The sequence below is a fragment of the Panthera leo genome, chromosome B2, assembly GCF_018350215.1.
Source record: "Panthera leo isolate Ple1 chromosome B2, P.leo_Ple1_pat1.1, whole genome shotgun sequence".
NCBI lineage: Eukaryota > Metazoa > Chordata > Mammalia > Carnivora > Felidae > Panthera > Panthera leo.
The window spans coordinates 122,793,233-122,816,536 of record NC_056683.1 but is presented as its reverse complement, the minus strand read 5'-3'; the positions used below and the strand labels follow the sequence as shown (position 1 = coordinate 122,816,536).

Genomic DNA, 23,304 nt, shown 5'->3' with positions numbered 1-23,304 from the left:
AGACCGTGTATACAAACTGATCAGGACTGTGAGCTCCATTCGTTTTTCTATATTGCACCTCAACCATGAAATATTAAACTTATCTCACCTATGTTTGGGATCCAGACACAGCCCTAAAGGGGGGGGAGGGGGAGATATCTGAATTAATATTCTATGGCCAGACAGCCTGCCAGGCACATAAACCTCCCAAATAGGTGTCATAATCCCTATTTCCAGGCAAGAAACCTTTGGCTTACAGATTCCAGAAGCTCTGCTCCTTCTACTGCATCACACTGCCTTGCTAATAAATCTGAAATACATTCAGCATGGGATTTTAAAACAAAATACCTGGTGGAATTTACCACATATTAGATGGTAAAGTGCTGAGTAGGTTAGTTATCTACCCAAAATGAATTATTTTTCTAAGGGACAAGCATATTTTAAAAGATGTATTTGTCATATAGACTGAGGGAGGAAAAACACTCAATTTAAACAGGATTAAAAAAAAAAAAAACCTCCTTGTAAGTTTTACAAAGGATTTAATTTAAAGTATCAAACTCATGAGTTTCAACCTAACTGGTGGGTAAGTATTGTAAACTTGAATGTACCAGTGCAAGCAGTAAGAGCTAAGTGGTGAAAATATAAGTAAATATTTCTTGCCTTCTGAACTTTAGAAATCATACCATTTTTTTTCCGCCCTAGGGCCAAAGAAAAACAACTATCAAAAGCTGACGTTATGCAATGAATTATTTCACAGAGCTTCTGCGCATAAATAACAGATAAGCTTTAAGTTAAAAGAAGAAATTTTAAGAATGGAATCCCGCCTTCCAGTCTAGTCCTTGAAAAGAGACAGTGAACTTGGGGTCCCTGGGTGGCTCAGTTGGTTAAGCATCCCACTTAGGTCATGATCTCCCGGTTTATGCCCTATATGGGGCTCTGCACTGACAGCACAGAACCTGCTTATAGGATCCTCAGTCTCCCTCTCTCTCTCTGCCCCCACCCCTGCTCAGGGGCTCTCTCTCTCTCTCGAAAATAAACATTACAAAAGAGAGAGACAGAAAGAGAGCGCGCACGAGTTAACTTGAACCTCCAACTACTTGCAAATGTGTGTATTCCTCCTGAGACAACAAGAGGTAGGGGCAGAACTTGATCAATTTCATGATGGCAATTGTGGGGAGACTCCAAGCGTCCGCTCAAGGCCATCCTTCTTACGACCCACAGCCCGGATGCAGACTGTGAGGAAGGTGGACCCATAAGCAAGGTACTCAAGTGACCCTGCGGACCGTCCCCTTACAAGTGCTGTCGGTAGCGTCCGAATGGCCGGAGGGGTCACATCCGCTGAGCCCGCTCAAGGCAGGAAGTGTGTGCCTGGGGGTGGGGGTGGGGGGTCAGGTGGAGGTGGAGGAGGTGCGCTAAGGAATAAGGGTATGGGCCAGCAGGCACCTCCCAGATGCTACTTCCGCAACGTAACTGAAAGGATCATAGACCCAGACCCACCCCCCACAATGGACAAAGGAGGAAGCCAGAATTCGCGCGCTCCTCGGCTCCCCCTGGTGTACACTTGTGGCACTGTCTACTGTCGGAAGTGCTTTCCCACCACAGGGTGAAGCTGGGGTTCGGCTGGAACCCGCCCCCGCCCCGGCGGCGCTGCGCGGCCTCACCCGCGATGCCATAGTGCTGCGCGGCGGCGCAGGCCAGCCGGCCCGGCAGGTACGGGGAAAACTCGGCCGCATAGCCGTGGCGGCCCGGCACCCGCAGCGTCCGCACCGCTCCGACGCGCGCCCCACTCATCCCGCCCGCCGCTTCTGGGCCTCGCCGCCCTGGCGCTGCCACAGCCGTTTCGGATCAGAGGCGGACAGTCCCGCCTCGCCAAATTAGAGACCCAGGAAGACGAGGCGGAAGTGAGGACACCCAGTGCCCTGAATGCTGGATTTCGATTGGTCCGGAAAGGAAAGGGCTCTGACTCCGACGGAGTCCATCTTTGTTTTGGGCAAAACAAAGTGATTTGCGCCACCTATCTTGTACTAGACCTAACAAGGCAGTGTGATTGTAGGGTTAGGTGACAACTTTTGTTTTAGCATGTTAGCCTTTACTGCGCGTTTTGGGGGTTTTATTTATTCCTTGTGATTTTGGAAGACTGGCATCAGGAGGTATTTCTGATGATTATAAAATAAGACAAGTTAGGGGCGCCTGGGTGGCTCAGTCGGTTAGGCGGCCGACTTCGGCTCAGGTCATGATCTCGCGGTCCGTGAGTTCGAGCCCCACGTGGGGCTCTGTGCTGACAGTTCAGAGCCTGGAGCCTGCCTCAGATTCTGTGTCTCCCTCTCTCCCTGACCCTCCCCTCCTTGCACTCTCTCTCTCTCTCTCTCTCTCTCTCTCAATAATAAATAAACATTAAAAAATAATACTGAATGTGGGTGCACACCTGGGTGGCTCAGGCGGTTGAGCACTGGACTCTTCATTTCAGCTCAGGTCGTGATCGCAGGGTTGTTGAGATCAAGCCCCATGTTGGGCTGCACACTGAGTGTAGAGCCTGCTTGGGATACTCTCTCTCCCTCTCTCTCTGCCCCTCTCCTGCATGTACACTTGCACATTCTCTTTTGTTCTCTCTCTCAAAATTAAAAAAAAAAAAAAAAAAAAAAAGCCTGAACTTCTGGTTTCTGGTTTTACCTGTAAGGAGCTTGGAAGTTAATACTCTGTCCTAAAAAGCTGTAAATTAACTACTCTTCTTGGACTTTTAAGAGAGGGGAAGACACATAGCAAACCTCTGCCCAATCTCAGATTGAAGAGATAGACAGATGAATACAGGTAGACACGACTTATCAGAGTCAAGCCTCAACAGTGGAGACTACCAGAGGAACCAGTGCCTAGGTAGGAAATCATGAACTAGGATTAATAAATTACTGGAGGCACAGTGTGGTGAAATCTTAGAGTTAAAAACCCCAGGGGGGATGTAGTCATAGGGAGGGACCCAAAATATTGTGAGTGTTACCTCCATGAGGCCAACTAGGTTCCCACAGTAAATATCAGAGAAAAATCATCTTGTGCTTCTGGTAGGTGGAAGGTAAAGGAACCATTTTGAAACATGCCAGAGCACTCTGTTCTTAACAAGGCCTGACCTCAGAGAAAACTAGTTAACCACATTAGAATTTTAGGCTAATTCTAATTAGCCTAACTTAGGCTGATTACTAAGTGACCTGAAAGAAGGGAAATAGCCAATCCCAGCCCATTCTAGACATCCTGTCCTACTTAAGGGAGAAAAATACTGAGGAACACACTGGGGAGGTTCACACTCCAGAGACACAAACTAGGCTAAGACTGAGACGTAATTGTAGGAATATAGAATGCTTCCCCTGTCCCCACACCTTACCACTACATTACTAAAGGCCTATTCATAGCAGACCTTAAGTATGTAGTTCAGTCTATTTTGACGAGTGCGTATATCCATGGAACTAACACCCCTATCAACATATAGAACATTTCAATCCTTCCAGAAAAATTCTGTGCTCCTTCCTAGTCAAACTCATCCCTATCCCTGTCCGCAATCAACCACTGATCTGATTTTTTGCCTGTTAAGAACTGCCTGTATTCTAGGACTAGAAATGTATTCCTTGTGGGTTTTTTAATTGATTACTTGGAATATTAGTCTTTTAAATGCAAGTAGGTCACACAACACTTGGACTTTTACAATACTTTCCCTAAAGTTTTGTAAAACAGAAGAGTTTCGACTACATCAATCATTTCTAGCTAGGAGGCCTTATAGACTATAACAGGCTGAAATGAAGTATTCCAAATATTTCAAAAGCCTAACTGGAACTGCACATTTGTAATTCTGCAGCAGAAGCCAGCCTAAAATTCTAACTTTTTTTGTTTGTTTTTAGCCGGAAATTATATGGATGCAAGGTGCTTATGCTTGTTCTCTGGTGTTATTAACTTCTGATTGCTTATGAAATCATAACATTTCTGGGGTGCATGAATGAAAAAATTTGAAAAGGTTTGTAGGTTTTAAATGGGTTGATCTTTAAGGTTCTGCAACAGGAGTTTACCAAGCCCAAGAGGAGTTGCAAGGCATAGAGTTGCTGGCTGTTATACACACATTATTGGGATCACTGAAAACATATGAATGGTTGATTAGATAAAATTAAGTGCAAAATTTAAGTGTCTCCAATTTTATGACTATGCTGTGGTTATGTACGAAAATGCCCTTATTCTTAAGAAATACATAGGAAATAATGTAATGTAAAGGGAATTATAAAAGAATGACCTTTCAAATGGTTCAGAAAAAAAAAAAAGGAATATGGACATGTACAAATAGATTGATAAAACAAATATGGTAAAAATGTAAAGGACTTGGGAATCTTGGTAAGAGATATATGGGAATTTTATGAATTATTCTTGTAATATTTCTATATGTGTAAAATTATTATAATGGAAAGGTTTTCTTAAGTATATGACTAAAGATTTTACTCATTCAGATTGTTCTTGTCTCATTAGTTTGAATTAGTAGGAAATGGTTCTAATGTGTTAAGTGGTACCTGGGAGCAGGTGAAAAATTCTAGACTGGTGCCCACAGAGTCTCTGTTGGTGCATCATATGCCAGAAACATCTGTTGTGTGATTTTACTGTGGCTTCTGACTTGCATAAGTTTGAGGGAGTATGTTTGGGAAAAAAGCAGAAGTTTCCTGCTACTGAAGTCGAGACTGAAACAGAGCTCACACTATATTTCAGAGGTCATCAAGCAGAAAAGTCAATGGGGAAATCCAGGTCAACTATAATTCCCATCATGACTAAGCAGTGTAAAGACTCTGACTACAGTGACCTAGAAATGACCCGAGAGAGAAATCAAAGCAGGATCACTCATTTCTAGGATTCTTGGTAAGGTTTACTCAGCAATTCATAAATCTTACCATTTACAATAAGCACAAACCTCTAAGATCGGTACATATATTTCACTTTTGAATAAATATGCAATAGAGTACCAAGGTATTTCTGTGAACTATATATGTTGTTTATATATTTGGATTTTTACTTTTTATTTATTTATTTTGAGAGAGAGAGAGAGAAAGTGCACAAGCAGGGGAGAGGCAGAGAGACAGGGAGAGAGGGAATCCCCAGTAGGCTCTGTGTTAGTAGCACAGAGCCCTATGCAGGGCTCAAACTCACAATTGTGAGATCGTGACCTGAGGCGAAGTCAAGAATCCAATGCTTAACCTACAGAGTCACCCAGGTGCCCCATGTTGTTTATATATTCTTAAGAAAGAGAAGTTTAGCTAGAGAAACAAGTTACCAGGTATATAGGGAATATGTATGATCATCTTAAATCTGAACATCAGATATTAAAAATCTAGTATGCTCATTATGTGCCTTGAATTTCTTAGCTCTGGAAGACAGCATATTCTTCAAAAGCTATCATTTCATTTTTATTGACTAAGAAATAAAAACAATATTGGCTTCCTTCAAACCTGTTCAGTCCTCTTAGTCAGAAAGGCAGGAATGCTTTCATCTGAAAAATGAAATCTTACAAGTTGTCTGGCTTTTTTCTCAGAGTCCCTGAGATCCTTGATATTTTCTAATACAGTATTTTTTCTTTTGTTTGTTTCTTTGCTGTGCTGTTCCTCAAACACCCAATCTGTCTCCAGCCTCAGGGTCTTTGCACTTGCTATGGTGTTTGAATTTCTTTTCTTTTTTCTTTTCTTTTTTCTTTTCTTTTCTTTTCTTTTCTTTTCTTTTCTTTTCTTTTCTTTTCCTTTCCTTTATTATAGTTTGTAATACAGTATTATTCACAGTAAAAAAGAAGTCACTATATTATGAGTCAATTCACTGTAAATAATGATGAATAGAAATTTCAGCTCTAGTATTGCTGACTATATGACTTTCAGCAAATAATTTCTCCCTTTGAGCCTCAGTTTCCTCATAAATAGAGCTTTCTATGAAGGGCAAGCACAACAGTGAGGGATCTAGAAACCACATGACTGAGAGAATTGTTTAGGAGAACTGGGGTATCATCACACACCTATTAAAATGGCCAAAATCTGGAACACCTACACCACCACATGCTGGGGAGAATATGGAACAACAAGAAATCTTAATTCATTGCTGGTGGGATAGCAACTGGTGGAGCCACTTTGGAAGACAGTTGGTGACTTCTTATACAATCAAACATACACTCACCATATGATCCAGCAATCTTGCTTCCTGGTACTTACCCACAGGAGTTGAAAACTTATGTCCACACAAAAACCTGCATATGGATGTTTATAGCAGCTTTATTCATAACTGCCGAAACTTGGAAGCAAGTTGTCCTTCAGAAGGTGAATGGATAAACTGTGGTACATCCAGACAATGGAATATAATTCAGAACTAAAAAGAAAGAGCTATCAAGCCATGAAAAGACATGGAAGAAACTAAATGCATATTACCAAGTGACCAAAGCCAATGTGAAAAGGCTACGTACTGTATGATTTGAACTATATGACATTCTGGAAAAGGCAAAATTACGGAGAAAGTAAAAAGACCAGTGGTTGCCTGGGATTGAATGGTGGTGGTGGTGGGGATGGTGGGGGTTGGGAGAGATGAACAGGCAGAGCACAAAGGATTTTAGGGCAGTGAAAATATTCAGTATACCAGAATGATGGATACATGTCATTTATACATTTGACTAAACCCATAGAATGTACAACACCAAGAATGAGTCCTAATGTAAGCTATAACTTTGGGTGATTATGATGTGTCAATGTAGGTTCATCAATTGTAACAAATGTACCACTCTGGTGGGGGCAGGTGATAATGGGGGAGGCTATGCATGTGTGGGGACAGGGTAGGTATGGGATCTGTACCTTCCCCTCAATTTTTCTGCAAACCTAAAACTGCTCTTAAAAAATGGTCTTAATAAAAAAAAGTCTGCTGCATTAAAAACAAACCTTAAGAGTAGTTAATGTTCTTAAATAAATTGAAAAGTTTTAGAATTTGGTTTTTTCTTGACTATCCTTCAAAGAGAAAACTTTCAAGAAGATAACAAAGAAAAATCTCCCCTTCCTCATCTCACTAACGTGCATTGCCTACAGATTTCTTTTGAAAGATTCTTTTGTTCCCTACACCCACTGACATTTCTGGGTGTTCTTTAATGCTGCCCCTACGCAAGAAAAATCTTTACCTTCTTATCCCACAAGCCAACTCTCTGTCCTCTCTCAAATTCTCCATTAAGGTTGACTTCTTCCAGAAATCCTAACTCATCTCTAAAACTTGACTTCTTTCAGAAATTCTAACTCATCTCTAAAATTTAACTTCCAAATTTGAAAGGAGCTTGCATTTAATATAATTTGCAAGAATTATAATTGCTTTTCTTGTTTTCTTGTTATACAGGTCATATCTTTTTTGTTACAAATTTAGTGAATAAAATATTTGTAAGGTAATTATTAAGGTATTTTAAAAAAATTTAATGCTTTTTATTTTTCAAAGAGAGAAAGAATAAGAGACAGAGAGAGAGAGAAATTGGGGGAGGGGCAGAAAGAGAGGGAGACAGAATCTGAAGCAGGCTCCAGTGCTGACAGCTCAGAGCCCTACACGGGGCTCAAACTCACAAACCACAAGATGGTGACCTGAGCCAGAGTTGGACACTTAACCAACTGAGCCACCCAGGCGCCCCAGTTTTAAGGTATTTTTTTTACCGCAGAAAGCAGCGGACTGAATGTCAGGACTCTGCTTTATGTTTTGAGGCATATTGCTTTACCACTTTGGTACTCTATTTTCTCATCTGTAAAGTAAGTATGATAGATTCTGATCCTTTTTATCTCTTAATATCATGACTTTAAGACTTGCTATAAAAGTTATTATAGTTGAAAGCTATTTTTATTCAAACTAAGACCACCAGAGGGTGGCCAGGCTTTATCCCAAAACCTGGATTCTGTATTTCACACACAATAACATTTCCTTTTCGTAGTGAGTTTCGGTAGCATCACAAACCAAAGCTTAATTCAGAAAGTAAATGTTGCTGAAAATCATGCTCCTCAACAAGAAAGTTAATGGTGCCACAAAATTAAAAGAAGTAAAAGGACAACAAATTGGTTTTCTTTAAAATTTAACCACTTGTTTTTAAGATCTTCATCCAAAGGTTAAGAATATGCAAAAGTTTTCTTGCTGTGTACTTTATAATTGAAAAAAAATTAACACATGCACATGGTTAAAGAATTATTCATAGAGTGCGCAGCGAGAAGTGAGTCTCCTTCTCACTCCAGACCCTTTAATTTTTCAATTTCTTTCCTCAGAGAGAATATATTGTTTACTGGGGGGGAAAAGTACAGAACAGTGCTTATAATATGCCATCATTTGTGTTTTCAGAATACGTGTATGCGTGTCTATCTCCTGCCTGTAAATTCATAGAATATCTCTAGAACAAAATACAAGGAGACTGCTAATAGTGGTTGCCACTGGGAAGAAAAATGGAGACACTAAAGCAATAAGATGGAATCAAGACTTACTAGTCACTATTATCCTTTTATTAACTTCTAATTTTATACCATATGCAAGTATCAATTCAAAGTCCCCACAATACATCTTGGAAATCATTCCATATCCACACATAGTTCTAGTTCATGCTTTTTAACAATAGAGGGGATTCTTAATCTACTTGGAATCATATATATTCAGCTTTACCCAAAATAATATTGCTGAGAACAGGCTTTGGCACTAAGCAGATCAGGACTGAAGTTCAGGCTCCATTACTAACTATGAATACAATCGTGGGCAAGTTACTTTTCATTTCCTTCTCTGTAAGCGGATATAGTAATAGTCTTTAGGGCCGTTGTGAGGATTTAACTAGCAAATTATGCAAAGCGTCCAGTATTATGTCCAACACAGAGTAAGCACGCAGTGAAGTTTAGATTTTTTTCTCTCTGGGCTTACTGGAAAAAAAAAATTGATTAAATGCCTAAAATAGAAAGACAAAGGTGTGGTTTTTTGTTATTACTAATTATAATTATGTTGTTTGTAGTAGACTTCTGCTCTGAAGACATAGACACTGAAGAGTAAATGTTAAAATAAATGTGTACCCTTTGAAAGGAAGCTGGTCTTTTCTTTCTCAGGCAGTTAAATGAGGAAAATGAAAGAGCCATGGAGAAATTATCCAGTCTTATTGTCAGCTAAGCTATACAATTTGAATAAGTTAGGCCAAAAATGAGGAAGCTATCTGAGACTTTAACATACAACACAGGTAGTTTATTGCCTATGTCACCACGATCACACAGAAATGATTGTAGAACACCGCTCTTCCTGTTATTACTTGTGATAGATTGTCTGGGTCGTGTTCTCTCCCTGAACTTGTATGTGGAAACCCCAAGCCCCAACGTGACTATATTTGGAGACAGAGCCTTTAGGGAGGTAATTAAGATTACATGAATTCATAAAGGTGGGACCCTAATCCAATAAGACTGGAGTCCTTATAAGAAGAGGAAGAGACACCAGACCTTTTTCTCTCTTTCCTGTGCATACACAGAAGAAAGGCCATGTGAAGGTGCAGCTAGAAGGTGACTGACTGTCCAGGGACGCCTGGGTGGCTTGGTCGGTTAAGCGTCCAACTTCGGCTCAGGTCATGATCTCACGGTCCGTGAGTTCGAGCCCCGCGTCGGGCTCTGTGCTGACAGCTCAGAGCCTGGAGCCTGTTTCAGATTCTGTGTCTCCCTCTCTCTCTGCTCCTCACCTGTTCATGCTCTGTCTCTCTCTGTCTCAAAAATAAATAAACGGTAAAAAAAAAAAAATTAAAAAAAAAAAAAAAAAAGAAGGTGACTGTCCACAAGACAAAAAGAGACCTCTCCCAGAAACTGAATTTGCTGGCACCTTCATCATGGATATCTAGCCTCCAGAACTGTGGGAAAACCAATGTCTGTTGTTTAAGCCACCTAACTATAGGTATTTTGTTACAGCAGCCAGAGTAGATGCATGCACTACTGAAGGAATTTCCTCTTTGTCAGGACAACTGGAAAATGTGCTTTTGCTTTTATTGATATATATGCCTATCTTCACTCAAAATTATTTCTAAGACAAAAAAAAAAAAAGATAGGGACAGTACAAATTCAGAAACCTTTCAAGAAGTTAGTGATTACTCTAGCAGTGAAATAAATTGCTCTGATGCTCACTGATTTAATCAACTTCATTTTACAAATCAGGAAACTGAGGCCAAAAGAAAGGAAGTCAGCTCCTTCACAACTCAGCCAGAACTGAGTTTAATCAGGTGCCCAGAGCTCTTCCCATTACACCTGCTGCTTTAGAGCCACAGGCCTTGTTCATTCCTGGGGCTTCAGGGTGTGGCAAAGAGGGGGGCAGGGGACAACTGACTACAGTTTCATGCCCAGTCATACCACTAAGAGGCCAAGGACTTAGGAACACACGCTATCTTCCCTGAACCCAAAATAGAACCCCTCAGAGATGGGGTTTTTTTTTTTTCTTATTTAGGAGATCAGTGGAGATCTCTTTTATTTTAATTATAAATACATTAAGGAATTTGCAGATTATTTTGAGAACCAAGAATGGTGCATTTTACTAAATGAAAAGGGTGACAGCCCATAACCCATACTCCTTAAATAATAACTGTCTAGGTGGGATACTCAGCACTTTACAAATTTATAGATGGGTAAAAGTTTAATATATGATTTTTTTTTTAAAGCTTAAACCCCCCCCCACACACATATATATACACATATATATACATACATATATACATAGATACGCATATATATATATATATATATATATACATGAAGGAATTATCATATATATGCATACATATATATGCAATATATACATGCATATGCATGTATATGCATGTATACATGTGTGCATGCATGCATATACATGCATATGCATGTATATATTACGTGTATATATATATGTATGCATATATATAATTCCTCCGTGTGATAATCTGAAATTTCTCCTTATAAATCTATCATCTATTTATAGATAGATACACATACATGCATACATAACTCATATTGAATATTAAGATATCTGTGACAAAGACTGTTGCCTATCCAGTATCCATTTTCCCCTTCTTCCCTGGTAATAAAACTACGAAAATGGTGGTTGCATATATGTGCCCGGGTTTAAAGTTACAGTTTCCAGCCTCCCTGGTAGATATCCTTTCTCTAAGGGGACATAAATGGGTGAGGATTTGAGGAAAGCTGTTTTAAAACAGCTAATTAGCAATCAGGCATTCCCCTCCTTCCTGCTGCCTGGAATATGGATGTGATGGCTGGATTACAACAGCCATTTTCTTCTAATCATGAAGGTGTTAGCTATGAGATGGGGATTAGAAAGGAGAAACAGGGAAGGAGTTTAGATCCTTGGTGACAATGAAGCCACCAATCAAGTCCTGGACCAACTAAATCCGGACTTATTTTACAGGCAAGAAAAATGTACTATCTTTTTTGAACCTCAATAATTTCGGATTTTTATTATACGTACTAACTGGAGTATACATTCCATAAGGGCAAGAATCGTTGCCTGTTATGTTCACTGTTATATCCCAGGAACCTGAAATAGGCATTCAAAACATATTATTGAGTGAATGCAATATAATACAAACCTAAACTCTCACTGTATTTTTTGTAATATTGTAAAGGGTAAGCTGAGAAAATTCTGGAGTTTTTGCAATGCTAAATAGAGATTAGCAAACACAAAGCAGCTGGAACCTTGACAAAGAGTGGTGCAAGAAGATTTTTCCAATGTAAGCTAAAAATAGTGTGGTCTCTCTGGGAAGGACAGAGGCTGGTTCCAGCTGGGGTAAACTGTTTATGGTGATCCTGACCACAGAAAAAAATCTGAGGGGCTCTGAGATATTAGCCACTCCTTACCTTGCATTACAAGACTATAATATTATAAAAATATTTCATCCCACCAGTGAGGTTTTCAAGAATGATGAAGGGGCACCTGGGTGGCTCAGTTAGTTAAGCGTCGGACTTTGGCTCAGGTCACGATCTCTCCCTCCGTGAGTTTGAGCCCAGCGTCGGGCTTTGTGCTGACAGCTCAGAGCCTGGAGCCTGCTTTGGATTCTGTGTCTCTCTCTCTCTCTGCCCATGCTCCACTAGCGCTGTCTCTCTCTCTCAAAAATAAAATAAAACATTTAAAAATTTTTATCAATCAATCAATCACTCAACAAACCGCACTCCAATACCGGATTTTGGGTGTTTTGAAATAAAATCCAGGCCTAATTTGCTTGATCTCCAGCACCTTAAAGAATGCCCAATACATAATAAACCTTCTATAAATGTTGACAACTGAAGTTGAATTGGAGAAGTGGAATAGGAAACGTAAAATACTTATCTTCTCCTATCCCACCCCTTCCCTTTCTTCATACCCCTCCCCATTCAAGTGGAATCCAGGTTTGCTAAAAGTGTCAATGGAAGTTGAGTTAAGGACTGCCTGAAATTCCAGTACAAGAAATTTATTCCCAGTGAATTTTGTACATGATTACTTGAAAATTCTTCTCTTAAATGCAAGTAGGCTATATAACAAAGAATACTGAATTTTAATTTCAATTTGTCTTTTACTTCTCAGTTCTGTACTTTCCCTGGAATTTTGTTTCTTCCTATGTAAACGGGAAGTTTCCACTACATCAATCATTTCTAGCTGCGGGGGGGCGGGGGGGCGGGGGGGCAGGGAGGGAGACTATAACAAGATTAGATAAAGTAGTCTAAATATTTCAAAAGCCAAACAAGAATCGCACATTCATAATTCTGCAGCAGAGGCCAGCCTAAAATTCTAAATCTCTTTGGTTTTAGGCTGAAATTATAGGGATGCAAGGTTGTTACAAATTATATGGTTATAAACTGGTTCTCTGCTATTGATATTAATTTCTGAATGACCACTTAGGAAATCAAGACACTTCTGAGTTTATGGAGGAAAAATATTTGAACAAGTTTATAAGTTTTATAAAGTTGGTCCTTGAGGTTCTGCACAGCCAAGAGGACTAAGGCACAGAGTTATTGTCTATCATTCATACCTTATTGTGCATGAGTCTTTTCTTTAGCTTTATTGGACTGTAAGTGATAAACAGATGCTGTATACATTTATACATGCTTTGATATATGTATATATTGTGAAAGGATAAATACAATCAAACTTAACATAGTTACCTTGTGTGTGGGTATGGGGTAGATGAAGGTAGGTGGTAAGAGCATTTAAAATCTACCCTTTTAGTCAGTTTCAAGTATACAAAACAATATTGTTAACTACCAGTCATCATGCTGTACATTAGATTTCCAGAACTTATTTATCTTGCATAATTGAAACTTTGTATCCTTTGACCAACATTTCCTCATTTTCCCCACTTAACCCCTGGCAACCACCATTCTATTCTGCTTCTATGAGTTCAACTATTTTAGATTCTACATATAAGCAAGATCATGTGTATTTATCCTTCTGTGCCTAGTTTATTTCAGTTAGATAATGTAACAAATCATAAGATTTTCTTCCTTTTTTTAAGGCTGCAAAATATTCCCTTACTGTGACTTTTAGCAGAAGCCTTGAAAAAGAGGGAAAATACTAAGTAATTCAAAGCCCTGTAGAGAGACAATTTCCAGAGTGCTTACAGCACATACAGCAGCAGCTGCACTTACAAAGGGCCCCCTTTCTTATTATAATATGCTTGTCCTGTCCTCCTCATCATATGGGGGTACTTGGTTTTTTTCTCAACTTAGAAGCTGTTTTCATCTAAACATTCATTAAACCTCAGAGTTGTACAATATCTACACTTGCCCAATCTGTGAAAGGCCACTTAATTAAAATAATGTAGGCAGGCATGCCTACATTAAATTTTTAATTTTTTTTTTTAACACTTTTATTTATTTTTGAGACAGGGAGAGACAGAGCATGAACAGGGGAGGGTCAGAGAGAGGGAGACACAGAATCTGAAACAGGCTCCAGGCTCTGAGCCGTCAGCACAGAGCCCGACGCGAGGCTCGAACTCACGGACCGTGAGATCATGACCTGAGCCGAAGTCGGCCGCTTAACCGACTGAGCCACCCAGGCGCCCCTGGGCTTTATAATTATATATTTAAAATTTAAAAATATAATTTTTGGGGCACCTGGGTGGCTCAGTCGGTTAAGCATCCAACTTCAGCTCAGGTCATGATCTCATAGTTCCTGGGTTCGAGCCCCATTTCAGGCTCTGTGCTGACAGCTCAAAGCCTGGAGCCTGCTTCAGATTATGTGTCTCCCTAGCTCTCTGCCCCTCCCCCACTCATGGTCCGTCTGTCTCTCTCAAAAATAAATAAACATTAAAAAAATTAATTAAATGGGAATGCAAGCTGGTGCAGCCACTCTGGAAAACAGTATGGAGGTTCCTCAAAAAACTAAAAAGGGAACTACCTTACGACCCAGTAATTGTACTACTAGGCATTTATCCAAGGGATACAGGTGTGCTGTTTTGAAGGGACACATGCACCCCAACGTTTATAGCAGCACTATCGACAATAGCCAAAGTATGGAAAGAGCCCAAATGTCCATCGATGGATGAATGGATAAAGAAGATGCGGTATATATATACAATGGAGTATTACTCAGCAATCAAAAAGAATGAAATCTTGCCATTTGCAACTATGTGGATGGAACTGGAGGGTATTATGCTAAGTGAAATTAGTCAGAGAAAGACAAATGTCATATTTACTCATATTAGGACTTTAAGAGACAAAACAGATGAACATAAGGGAAGGGAAAGAAAAATAATATCAAAACAGGGAGGAGGACAAAACATAAGAGACTCTTAAATATGGAGAACAAACTGAGGATTACTGGAGAGGTTGTGGGAGGGGGGATGGGCTAAATGGTAAGGGTCACTAAGGAATCTACTCCTGAAATCATTGTTGCACTATATGCTAACTAATTTGGATGTAAATTTTAAAAAAAATTAAAATAAAAGAAAAAAAAGAAAAAGAAAAATTATTTTAAAAATGGTTAAAATGGTAAGTTTTATGATATATTTTGGCACAACAAAAAAGTTTTTGAAGCTTAACTAGAGTGTTTAGGATACATATTTACTATGCTTCTATGTAAAAGGAGAAACAAAAATCTGTGAGTGATTGATATTATCTGAACAGTATAAAATGCATTGAATCATTTTCCTTATGTTCTGGGAAGACAGAGCTGTTAAAAGCACAGGTCTTGGGAATCAGAGTCTTAGGAGTAGACCTAGGCCTCGTGCGTTTTAGTTTTGTGATGAGGAGAATCCGACATCTATGTGTCCTTTTAGCCCTTGGGTAGGATTAATATTTATGTGATGCTGTAAAGGTACTCACAGTGCCTCAATTGTGTATTGGATAAATTGGACAAATGGGTGGATGTATCCCTTAAATGGATATTGGCTCCAATGGATAAATGGCTAGATAAATAAATGGGTGCTTCATCTGTAAGCTCAACTCAACAAAAGGAGATAGGGTATGATGATAAAATGGAGTATGGCCCCCTCAATAATAAAATCTCCCTCAAAGGTTGTAGTGACGATTAAATTAGATAGCATGTGTAACTGTAAGCTCTCAATTGCTGGAGGCCCTTATTTTTGTTGTACTTTCCTACTCTGTTCAAATACTAAACTTACTTATTCAAAGCAGAACATTTAATCCTCTCGTTCCTATTTCACTCTTAATTCTCTGCTTTAACCTCTTTCACTATCACTAAGGAATAAGGGTTTCCCAATGCTGTTAGGACTTTGCTAATTTTTTTGTTCATGTACTCTCCAAAAGGATTTAGAAAAATTATGAAGCACCCCCCATAGACTGTAAGCTCTCTAAAATGTTTTCTCATAAGTTTAAATAGCTGTAAATGATGGAATGTTATGATTATTGAAAAATAGTGTCCTTTTTTTTAAATGTTTATTTTTAACAGAGAGAGAGAGAGAGAGAGACAGAGCATGAGCAGGGAAGGGGCAGAGAGAGAGGGAGACACAGAATCTGAAGCAGGCTCCAGGCTTCCAGCTGTCTGCACAGAGCCCGACGCAGGGCTCGAATTCACAGACCATGAGATCATGAACCAAGCCGAAGTCAGACGCTCAACCGACTGAGCCACCCAGGTGCCCCAATAGTGTCCTTTTTAAATTCAAAATATTTTGTCACTCTTAAATGTCTCCAATGGACTCTAGAAACAATAGCCATTTGACACAACTACTGTATTAGTTATCTAGTGCCATGTAACAAATTGTCCCTATACTTAGCAGTTGAAAACAACCATTAATTTTCTCACAGTTTCTCTGGGTCAGGTCACTCTAAATCTCTTACAAGTCTGCAGTCAAGGGCCAGGGCTTCATTCTCACCTGAGGACTTGACTAAGTAGAGTTTGCTTCCATGTTCACTCACATAATTGTTAGCGAGAGTCAGTTTCTTGTGGACTGTTGGACTGAGGGTCTGGTTCTTTGCTGGCCAATGGCAACATTCCTCCCTCCGTTCCTTGTTACATGGGGCCCTCCATAAGGCCATTCATTATCTGACACATGCATGTGTGTGTGCGTGTGTGTGTGTGTGTGTGTGTGTGTGTGTGTGTGAAAGAGAGAGAAAGAAAACAAAAGAGGATGAGCAAGATGGAAATCACACTTTTTGTAATGTAATCTTAGAAGCTGCATCCCATCACTTCTGCTATATTCTCTTGTTAAAAGCAAGTCAGTAGGCCAAGCGCATCCTCAAGGGGATAGGATTACACAGGCCGTGAATACCAGGAGGAAGGAATCACTGCAGGCCATCTCATAGGGGCTGCCTACCTTTTTACTACCTTTATCACTTTTTAAAAAGTGTTTGTATAAGGTCATCTTTAACTGTTAGAGAATTTATCATTTCTTTTTGTCCTTGAACTCATAATTCTATTCTACTATTTTCTCCTGGGTTTTGTTTTAATGTAATATATGTTTATGCTTGGAATTATTTTATTGATTTCCTTATCACTATATACATCACTATAAGAAAATTATGTATATAAATTGAAATTTTAAAAAGTTTCCTATAATCATATGGCTCTAGGGATTACTTTTTCCCAACAATGTGCTATCATTTATTTATTAGTAGTTCTTGTAGTACTAGTATTATGATTAATATTATCAAATAGATCAAAATTATAAACATCTGATAAGATTTGGTAAATATTAAATACAAAAAGTGAAATGTCATTGGAAGTAAATTGCTTAATGCAATAAGGTTGTTAATTTTTTCAGTTAGTTCATTTATCCTTTCTTGAATATGAATTACTCTTTGAATGAGTCAGGGTCACTAGTAAATGAGGAGCTAATAATGTTCATTAATGATAGTTGTTAAATGTCTTAGAGGAATGAATTCCCATTAAACCACTCTAAACTTAATAGGTACATGGGACAAATAATAAATGAGCAGAGACATGCTTGATCAATGATAGTGAACCTAAGTAAAAGCTAATATGAATTTAGAGTATGTAACAAACTTTTGGGAAAAGTTAACAAAAATATTTCGTCAGCAAGTCTGACTAAATATTCATGTAAATGGAAAACATCCACTTACTTCCTAAAATGACAAATAATTCTGAAAACCTTCCCTCCACCCTGGCAGCACAACAAAGATGTGTTTGTGAAGGACACAGAAAAGAAAATGTGTGATAGAAGAAACCTACATCTCAGAGTTAATCTCTTTTCCTCCAGACATTTGTAATAACCAGGAGGAATAGAAATGACCAACATAATAGAAAGTACATTATTTTCATGGCTCTTCTCTACTGAAATCACACGCTTTGGCTCCGTGTAAAAGGTAAAGAGGGGCTCATCTGGGAGAACCACACAGACACTAGAAAATGATGCAATAAGCATCATGTTCACACACAATTTCTGCCTTTGGTTATAACGGCCATGACTGGCATGGTAAAGATGTCTCACTTGAGAATAAACATGGAATGTTTTTATTTTCCAATTATTGCCAACAACTATTTCTTACCAAATCCCCTTCTTTCTGGGTAGCAGCACTCTTGGTAAAGACATGGGCTTTTTCATGTGACTATGATGCTTGAATACTTACAAAGTATTATTTGTGTCACAAAGCTAAGGACACAGTAAGAACTGATGGGAATAATGTTACGGAATTCATACAAAAGCAGGTTAGACTAGGTAATTCCTTTCAGTCTCTGAGTGATAATTTTAAAGCTTTGCAGTTACTGATTCCATCTGTCCAGCACTCCTTACCCCTTTCTTGTCTCTCTGCCTCTCACTTGGCAGGTGTGGGTTTAAAAGCAAGGCTGAGCCTCTCACAGTACCCGGATCTAGAGGCAGTGTGGTTCCAGAACTACACATATGGAGATTCAAGCAACTACCTCCCCCCTTTTTAGAAGTAGAAGAATGATTTGTAAATTTCAGGACTCTTAAAAACATTCCAAATTTGGGCATTTTGTATTAAATATATTTTAATTATCTAAAAGGATAAGATATTCTACAATGAATCTGGGAGATTTAGGTTTTTACCTTAATTTTTAAAGAATATAGTTTGACTGGTTTTCTTAGTAATGATAAGTACAGTTACTAAAGAATACCAAATTGGGAATTGGGATATGGCATGTTTGATTGCATGCACAAATTTAGAATTGCGTTCTAAAGTTAAATAATTATATTTATGTAAACATAATGAAAGCATGGGATTTCAAATGAAATATATTGTGCTTGAAGTGTGTGGTGATTAGTTCTAGTATGAGTTAGGAAAACTGAAAATTTCCAGAACCTATAAAGAAGTTTCTGCTTTAAAAGGCTGGGTAAGAACTAGACCCACAAACGTATGGCCAACTCATCTTTGACAAAGCAGGAAAGAACATCCAATGGAAAAAAGACAGTCTCTTTAACAAATGGTGCTGGGAGAACTGGACAGCAACATGCAGAAGGTTGAAACTAGACCACTTTCTCACACCATTCACAAAAATAAACTCAAAATGGATAAAGGACCTGAATGTGAGACAGGAAACCATCAAAACCTTAGAGGAGAAAGCAGGAAAAGACCTCTCTGACCTCAGCCGTAGCAATCTCTTACTCGGCACATCCCCAAAGGCAAGGGAATTAAAAGCAAAAGTGAATTACTGGGACCTTATGAAGATAAAAAGCTTCTGCACAGCAAAGGAAACAACCAACAAAACTAAAAGGCAACCAACGGAATGGGAAAAGATATTTGCAAATGACACATCGGACAAAGGGCTAGTATCCAAAATCTATAAAGAGCTCATCAAACTCCACACCCGAAAAACAAATAACCCAGTGAAGAAATGGGCAGAAAACATGAATAGACACTTCTCTAAAGAAGACATCCGGATGGCCAACAGGCACATGAAAAGATGTTCAACGTCGCTCCTTATCAGGGAAATACAAATCAAAACCACACTCAGATACCACCTCACGCCAGTCAGAGTGGCCAAAATGAAGAAATCAGGAGACTATAGATGCTGGAGAGGATGTGGAGAAACAGGAACCCTCTTGCACTGTTGGTGGGAATGCAAATTGGTGCAGCCGCTCTGGAAAGCAGTGTGGAGGTTCCTCAGAAAATTAAAAATAGACCTACCCTATGACCCAGCAATAGCACTGCTAGGAATTTATCCAAGGGATACAGGAGTACTGATGCATAGGGGCACCTGTACCCCAATGTTTATAGCGGCACTCTCAACAATAGCCAAATTATGGAAAGAGCCTAAATGTCCATCAACTGATGAATGGATAAAGAAATTGTGGTTTATATACACAATGGAATACTACGTGGCAATGAGAAAAAATGAAATATGGCCTTTTGTAGCAACATGGATGGAACTGGAGAGTGTGATGCTAAGTGAAATAAGCCATACAGAGAAAGACAGATACCATATGGTTTCACTCTTATGTGGATCCTGAGAAACATAACAGAAACGCATGGGGGAGGGGAAGGAAAAAAAAAAAAAAAAAAAAAAAAAAAAGAGGTTAGAGTGGGAGAGAGCCAAAGCATAAGAGACTGTTAAAAACTGAGAACAAACTGAGGGTTGATGGGGGGTGGGAGGGAGGGCAGGGTGGGAGGGAGGGCAGGGTGGGTGATGGGTATTGAGGAGGGCACCTTTTGGGATGAGCACTGGGTGTTGTATGGAAACCAATTTGACAGTAAATTTCATATATTAAAAAATAAAAAAAAATAAAAAAATTAAAAAAAAAAAAAATGTTCTAGGGTCAAAATGATCCCTAGAGATAATCTAGTCCTGTGTTCTGATCTCCCATTGGATGCTTTATGCCTTTGGCCATTTGCTTAGTGGCATATGTCTACTAAGAGAGAAATGTAATTTTCAGATTACTGGCTTATAGTTGGGGTAACTTAGGTTTACATTTGCACTATAGCTGTACTTAGAATTATTGCTGTAAAAATATTACTTTCTCAAAATTCCTGGTTTATATTGGTCAATATATAAAAGCAGATATATAAAAACAAAACAAAAAAAAACAAAAAAAAAAAAAAGGCTGGGTAAAGTTTAAATGTTTAGCATTTGACACATTTTTTTTTTTTTTAGTGATTGTATTAGTCAGGGTGTGTGCGTGTGATGTGTATGTGTGTGTGTGAGAGAGAGAGAGAGAGAGAGAGAGAGAGAGAGCAAGAGACAGACATTTTAAAGAACTGGCTCATGGGATTGTACACTATGGAGGGTAATCCACTTTACTTAAAGTTAACTGTTATAAATTTTAATCACTCTGCAAAATACCTTCATAGCAATATCTAGACTAGGGTTTGCACAAACTGGGCAATATAGTCCAGCCACATTGACATAAAATTAACCACATGGGCAACAGACACATGGAAAGATGCTCAACATCATTAATCATCAGGGACATGCAAATCAGAACCACAATGAGATATCACCTCACCTGTCAGAATGGCTAAAATCCAAAACATAAGAAACAACAAGTGTTGGCAAGGATGTGGAGAAAAAAGAACCCTCGCATTGTTGGGGGGAATGCCAACTGGTGTGGCCACTGTGGAAAACAGTATGGGGGTTCCTCAAAAATAAAAATAGAATCACCATATAATCCAGTAATTCCTGGAAATACTGAGTATTCACCCAAAGAACATGAGAACACTAATTTGAAAGGATATATGCATCCCTATGTTTACCTCAGCATTATTTACAATAGTAAAATTATGGAAGCAGCCTAAGTGTCCATCAATAGATGAATGGATAAAGAAGAAGTGGTATATAGACAGAATGGAAGAATGGGATATTACTGAGTCACAAAAAGAATGAAATCTTGCCATTTGCAACGACATGGATGGACCTAGAGAGTATGATGCTAAGTGAAATCAGTCGGAGAAAGACAAATATCATATGATTTCATTCCCATGTGGAATTTAAGAAATAAAACAAATGAATAAAGAAAAAAGAGACAACCTAAAAAACAGACTCTTAGAGAACAAACTGATGGTTACCAGAGGGGTGGTGGGTAGGAGAATGGGTGAAATAGGTGAAGATTAAGGGTACACTTATCATGATGAGCACTGAGTAATGGATAGAATTGTTGAATCACTATATTGTACACCTGAAACTAATATAACACTGTATGTTAACTATACTGGAATTAAAATTTAAAAAAATAACCAGTGATCAAATTAATTAATTGATACTATTCAAGTAAATTGTGATTTAAAAAATTTTTCTTGGTTGGCTTTTGGAGATTTTAGTTCACAAACTACCAAGACAATAAATACTTACATTTATTCAAAGGTCTCTTATACATTGGAATTCTATAGTAGAGATTAGAGATAACTGTGATTAAAATAAAGGAGAAATAAATATGACATTTTGGCCAATACATCAAAAGAGGATTTCAGACAATCTCAAAGGCAGCTTATATTTACACGTATAAATCTTTGCTGTTCACATGGAATTTCAAGATACCAAGATAATCTTTGATCATCCCACTGGAAAATGTAAAGACTATAACTGATATTGGGTCAAGATATTTATGAACTGGGAGAATCATTCGGATTTATACAAGCATTCCATTTTAATATAATAATGATACATAACATGATATAAAGCTGATAGGGAAATGTTTGTCTTTTTAAAGAAGAAAAATGTGAAGCTCAGGAAAGGGGGCACAGTAAATTTAAAGGCTTTTACCTGAAGAATCTCCTTTTAACATTCATGAAACTCAAATTACATGTATTTTTGATCACTTGATATTATCCCACAGATCATTATGCTCTCATTTTTTTTCTGTGTTTTTTTTTTTCTGTGTGTTTCTATTACTGCAGTGTCACTGATGATTTCTTCTGTACTGTCTAATTTGCTATTAATCCCATCCAGGTAACCTTTAAACTACTATAGTTTTCATATCTAGAAAGGCCATTTGGCTCTTTGTTACATCTTCCATTTCTCTTCTCATTTTGTTCTTGTGTTCTTTTGCATCCTTGAGCATTTATGCATATTTTATCATAGCTGTTACAATGTTTCTGTCTACAAATTGCATCATCTCTGTCATTTCTGGGCCTGTTTCTACAGCTGATCTTTGTCCTTGTTAAAAGTTGCATTTTTTTCCCCTCCTTTGTCTATTACGTTTTGACAGAATGGTAGGTGTTTTGTGTTTTACTTTATTGAATGCTATATTTTTGTTATATTTCTTTAAAGGGTATCAGATTTTTTTCTAGCAAGAAGTTATTGATTTATGGGAGAACTTTCTTGTTTCTAAGCTCATTCAAGGCAGGCCTAAATGGCCTTTACTCTAGAGACAATTTAGCTCACTTCTTAGTTGTGGATCTTCTGGAATCACTTCTAAATACTTCATTACTCAATGAATTCTCTCTGCTCTGGCTGGGGAAAACCCAAATTATCCTCAGCCCAGTGTGAGCTCAGGAAATTGTTTATGTCCGAGAGTGCTGATACTTTTTCCTCAGAGGGTGTTCTTTCCTGGCCTATGAGGTCTACATTTTTTTTTAATGTTTACTTATTTTGAGGGAGAAAGAGATGGAGTGTGAACGGGGGAGGGGCAGAGAGAGAGGGAGACACAAAATCCAAAGCAGGCTCCAGGCTCTGAGCTGTCAGCACAGAGCCCGACATGGGGCTTGAACCCATGAACCATGGGATCATGACCTGAGCCAAAGTCTGATGCTTAACCGACTGAGCCATCCATGGGTCCCTCCTGGGCTTATGAGGTTTTATTCTATGCACATGCAGTGTGGTATCAAAGGTCTTATATGCAAATTTCTGGAATTCTTTCTCTGCAAAGCTTCCTTTTGTGAAGTATGTCCTTAAGTTCTAATGGCCTTAGCCTCCCCATATTCCAATCTTTTATCTTCAACCAAAGATATGTGGCTTCTTGTTGGAGTTTTCCTTCCCTGTATCACTGTC

General features: G+C 38.6%; 1 protein-coding gene across 1 annotated transcript in view; it reads right to left on the bottom strand.

Annotated features, from left to right (window-relative positions):
- PEX7 (peroxisomal biogenesis factor 7) overlaps window positions 1-1,867 on the bottom strand; it is a 77,301-nt gene extending 75,434 nt beyond the window's left edge. Inside the window, exon 1 of the mRNA XM_042939929.1 lies at window positions 1,641-1,867. Coding sequence (XP_042795863.1) covers window positions 1,641-1,770 — 130 coding nt within the window. The 5' untranslated portion in view covers window positions 1,771-1,867. The remainder of the gene's footprint in view (window positions 1-1,640) is intronic.
- Window positions 1,868-23,304: the final 21,437 nt, after the last annotated feature.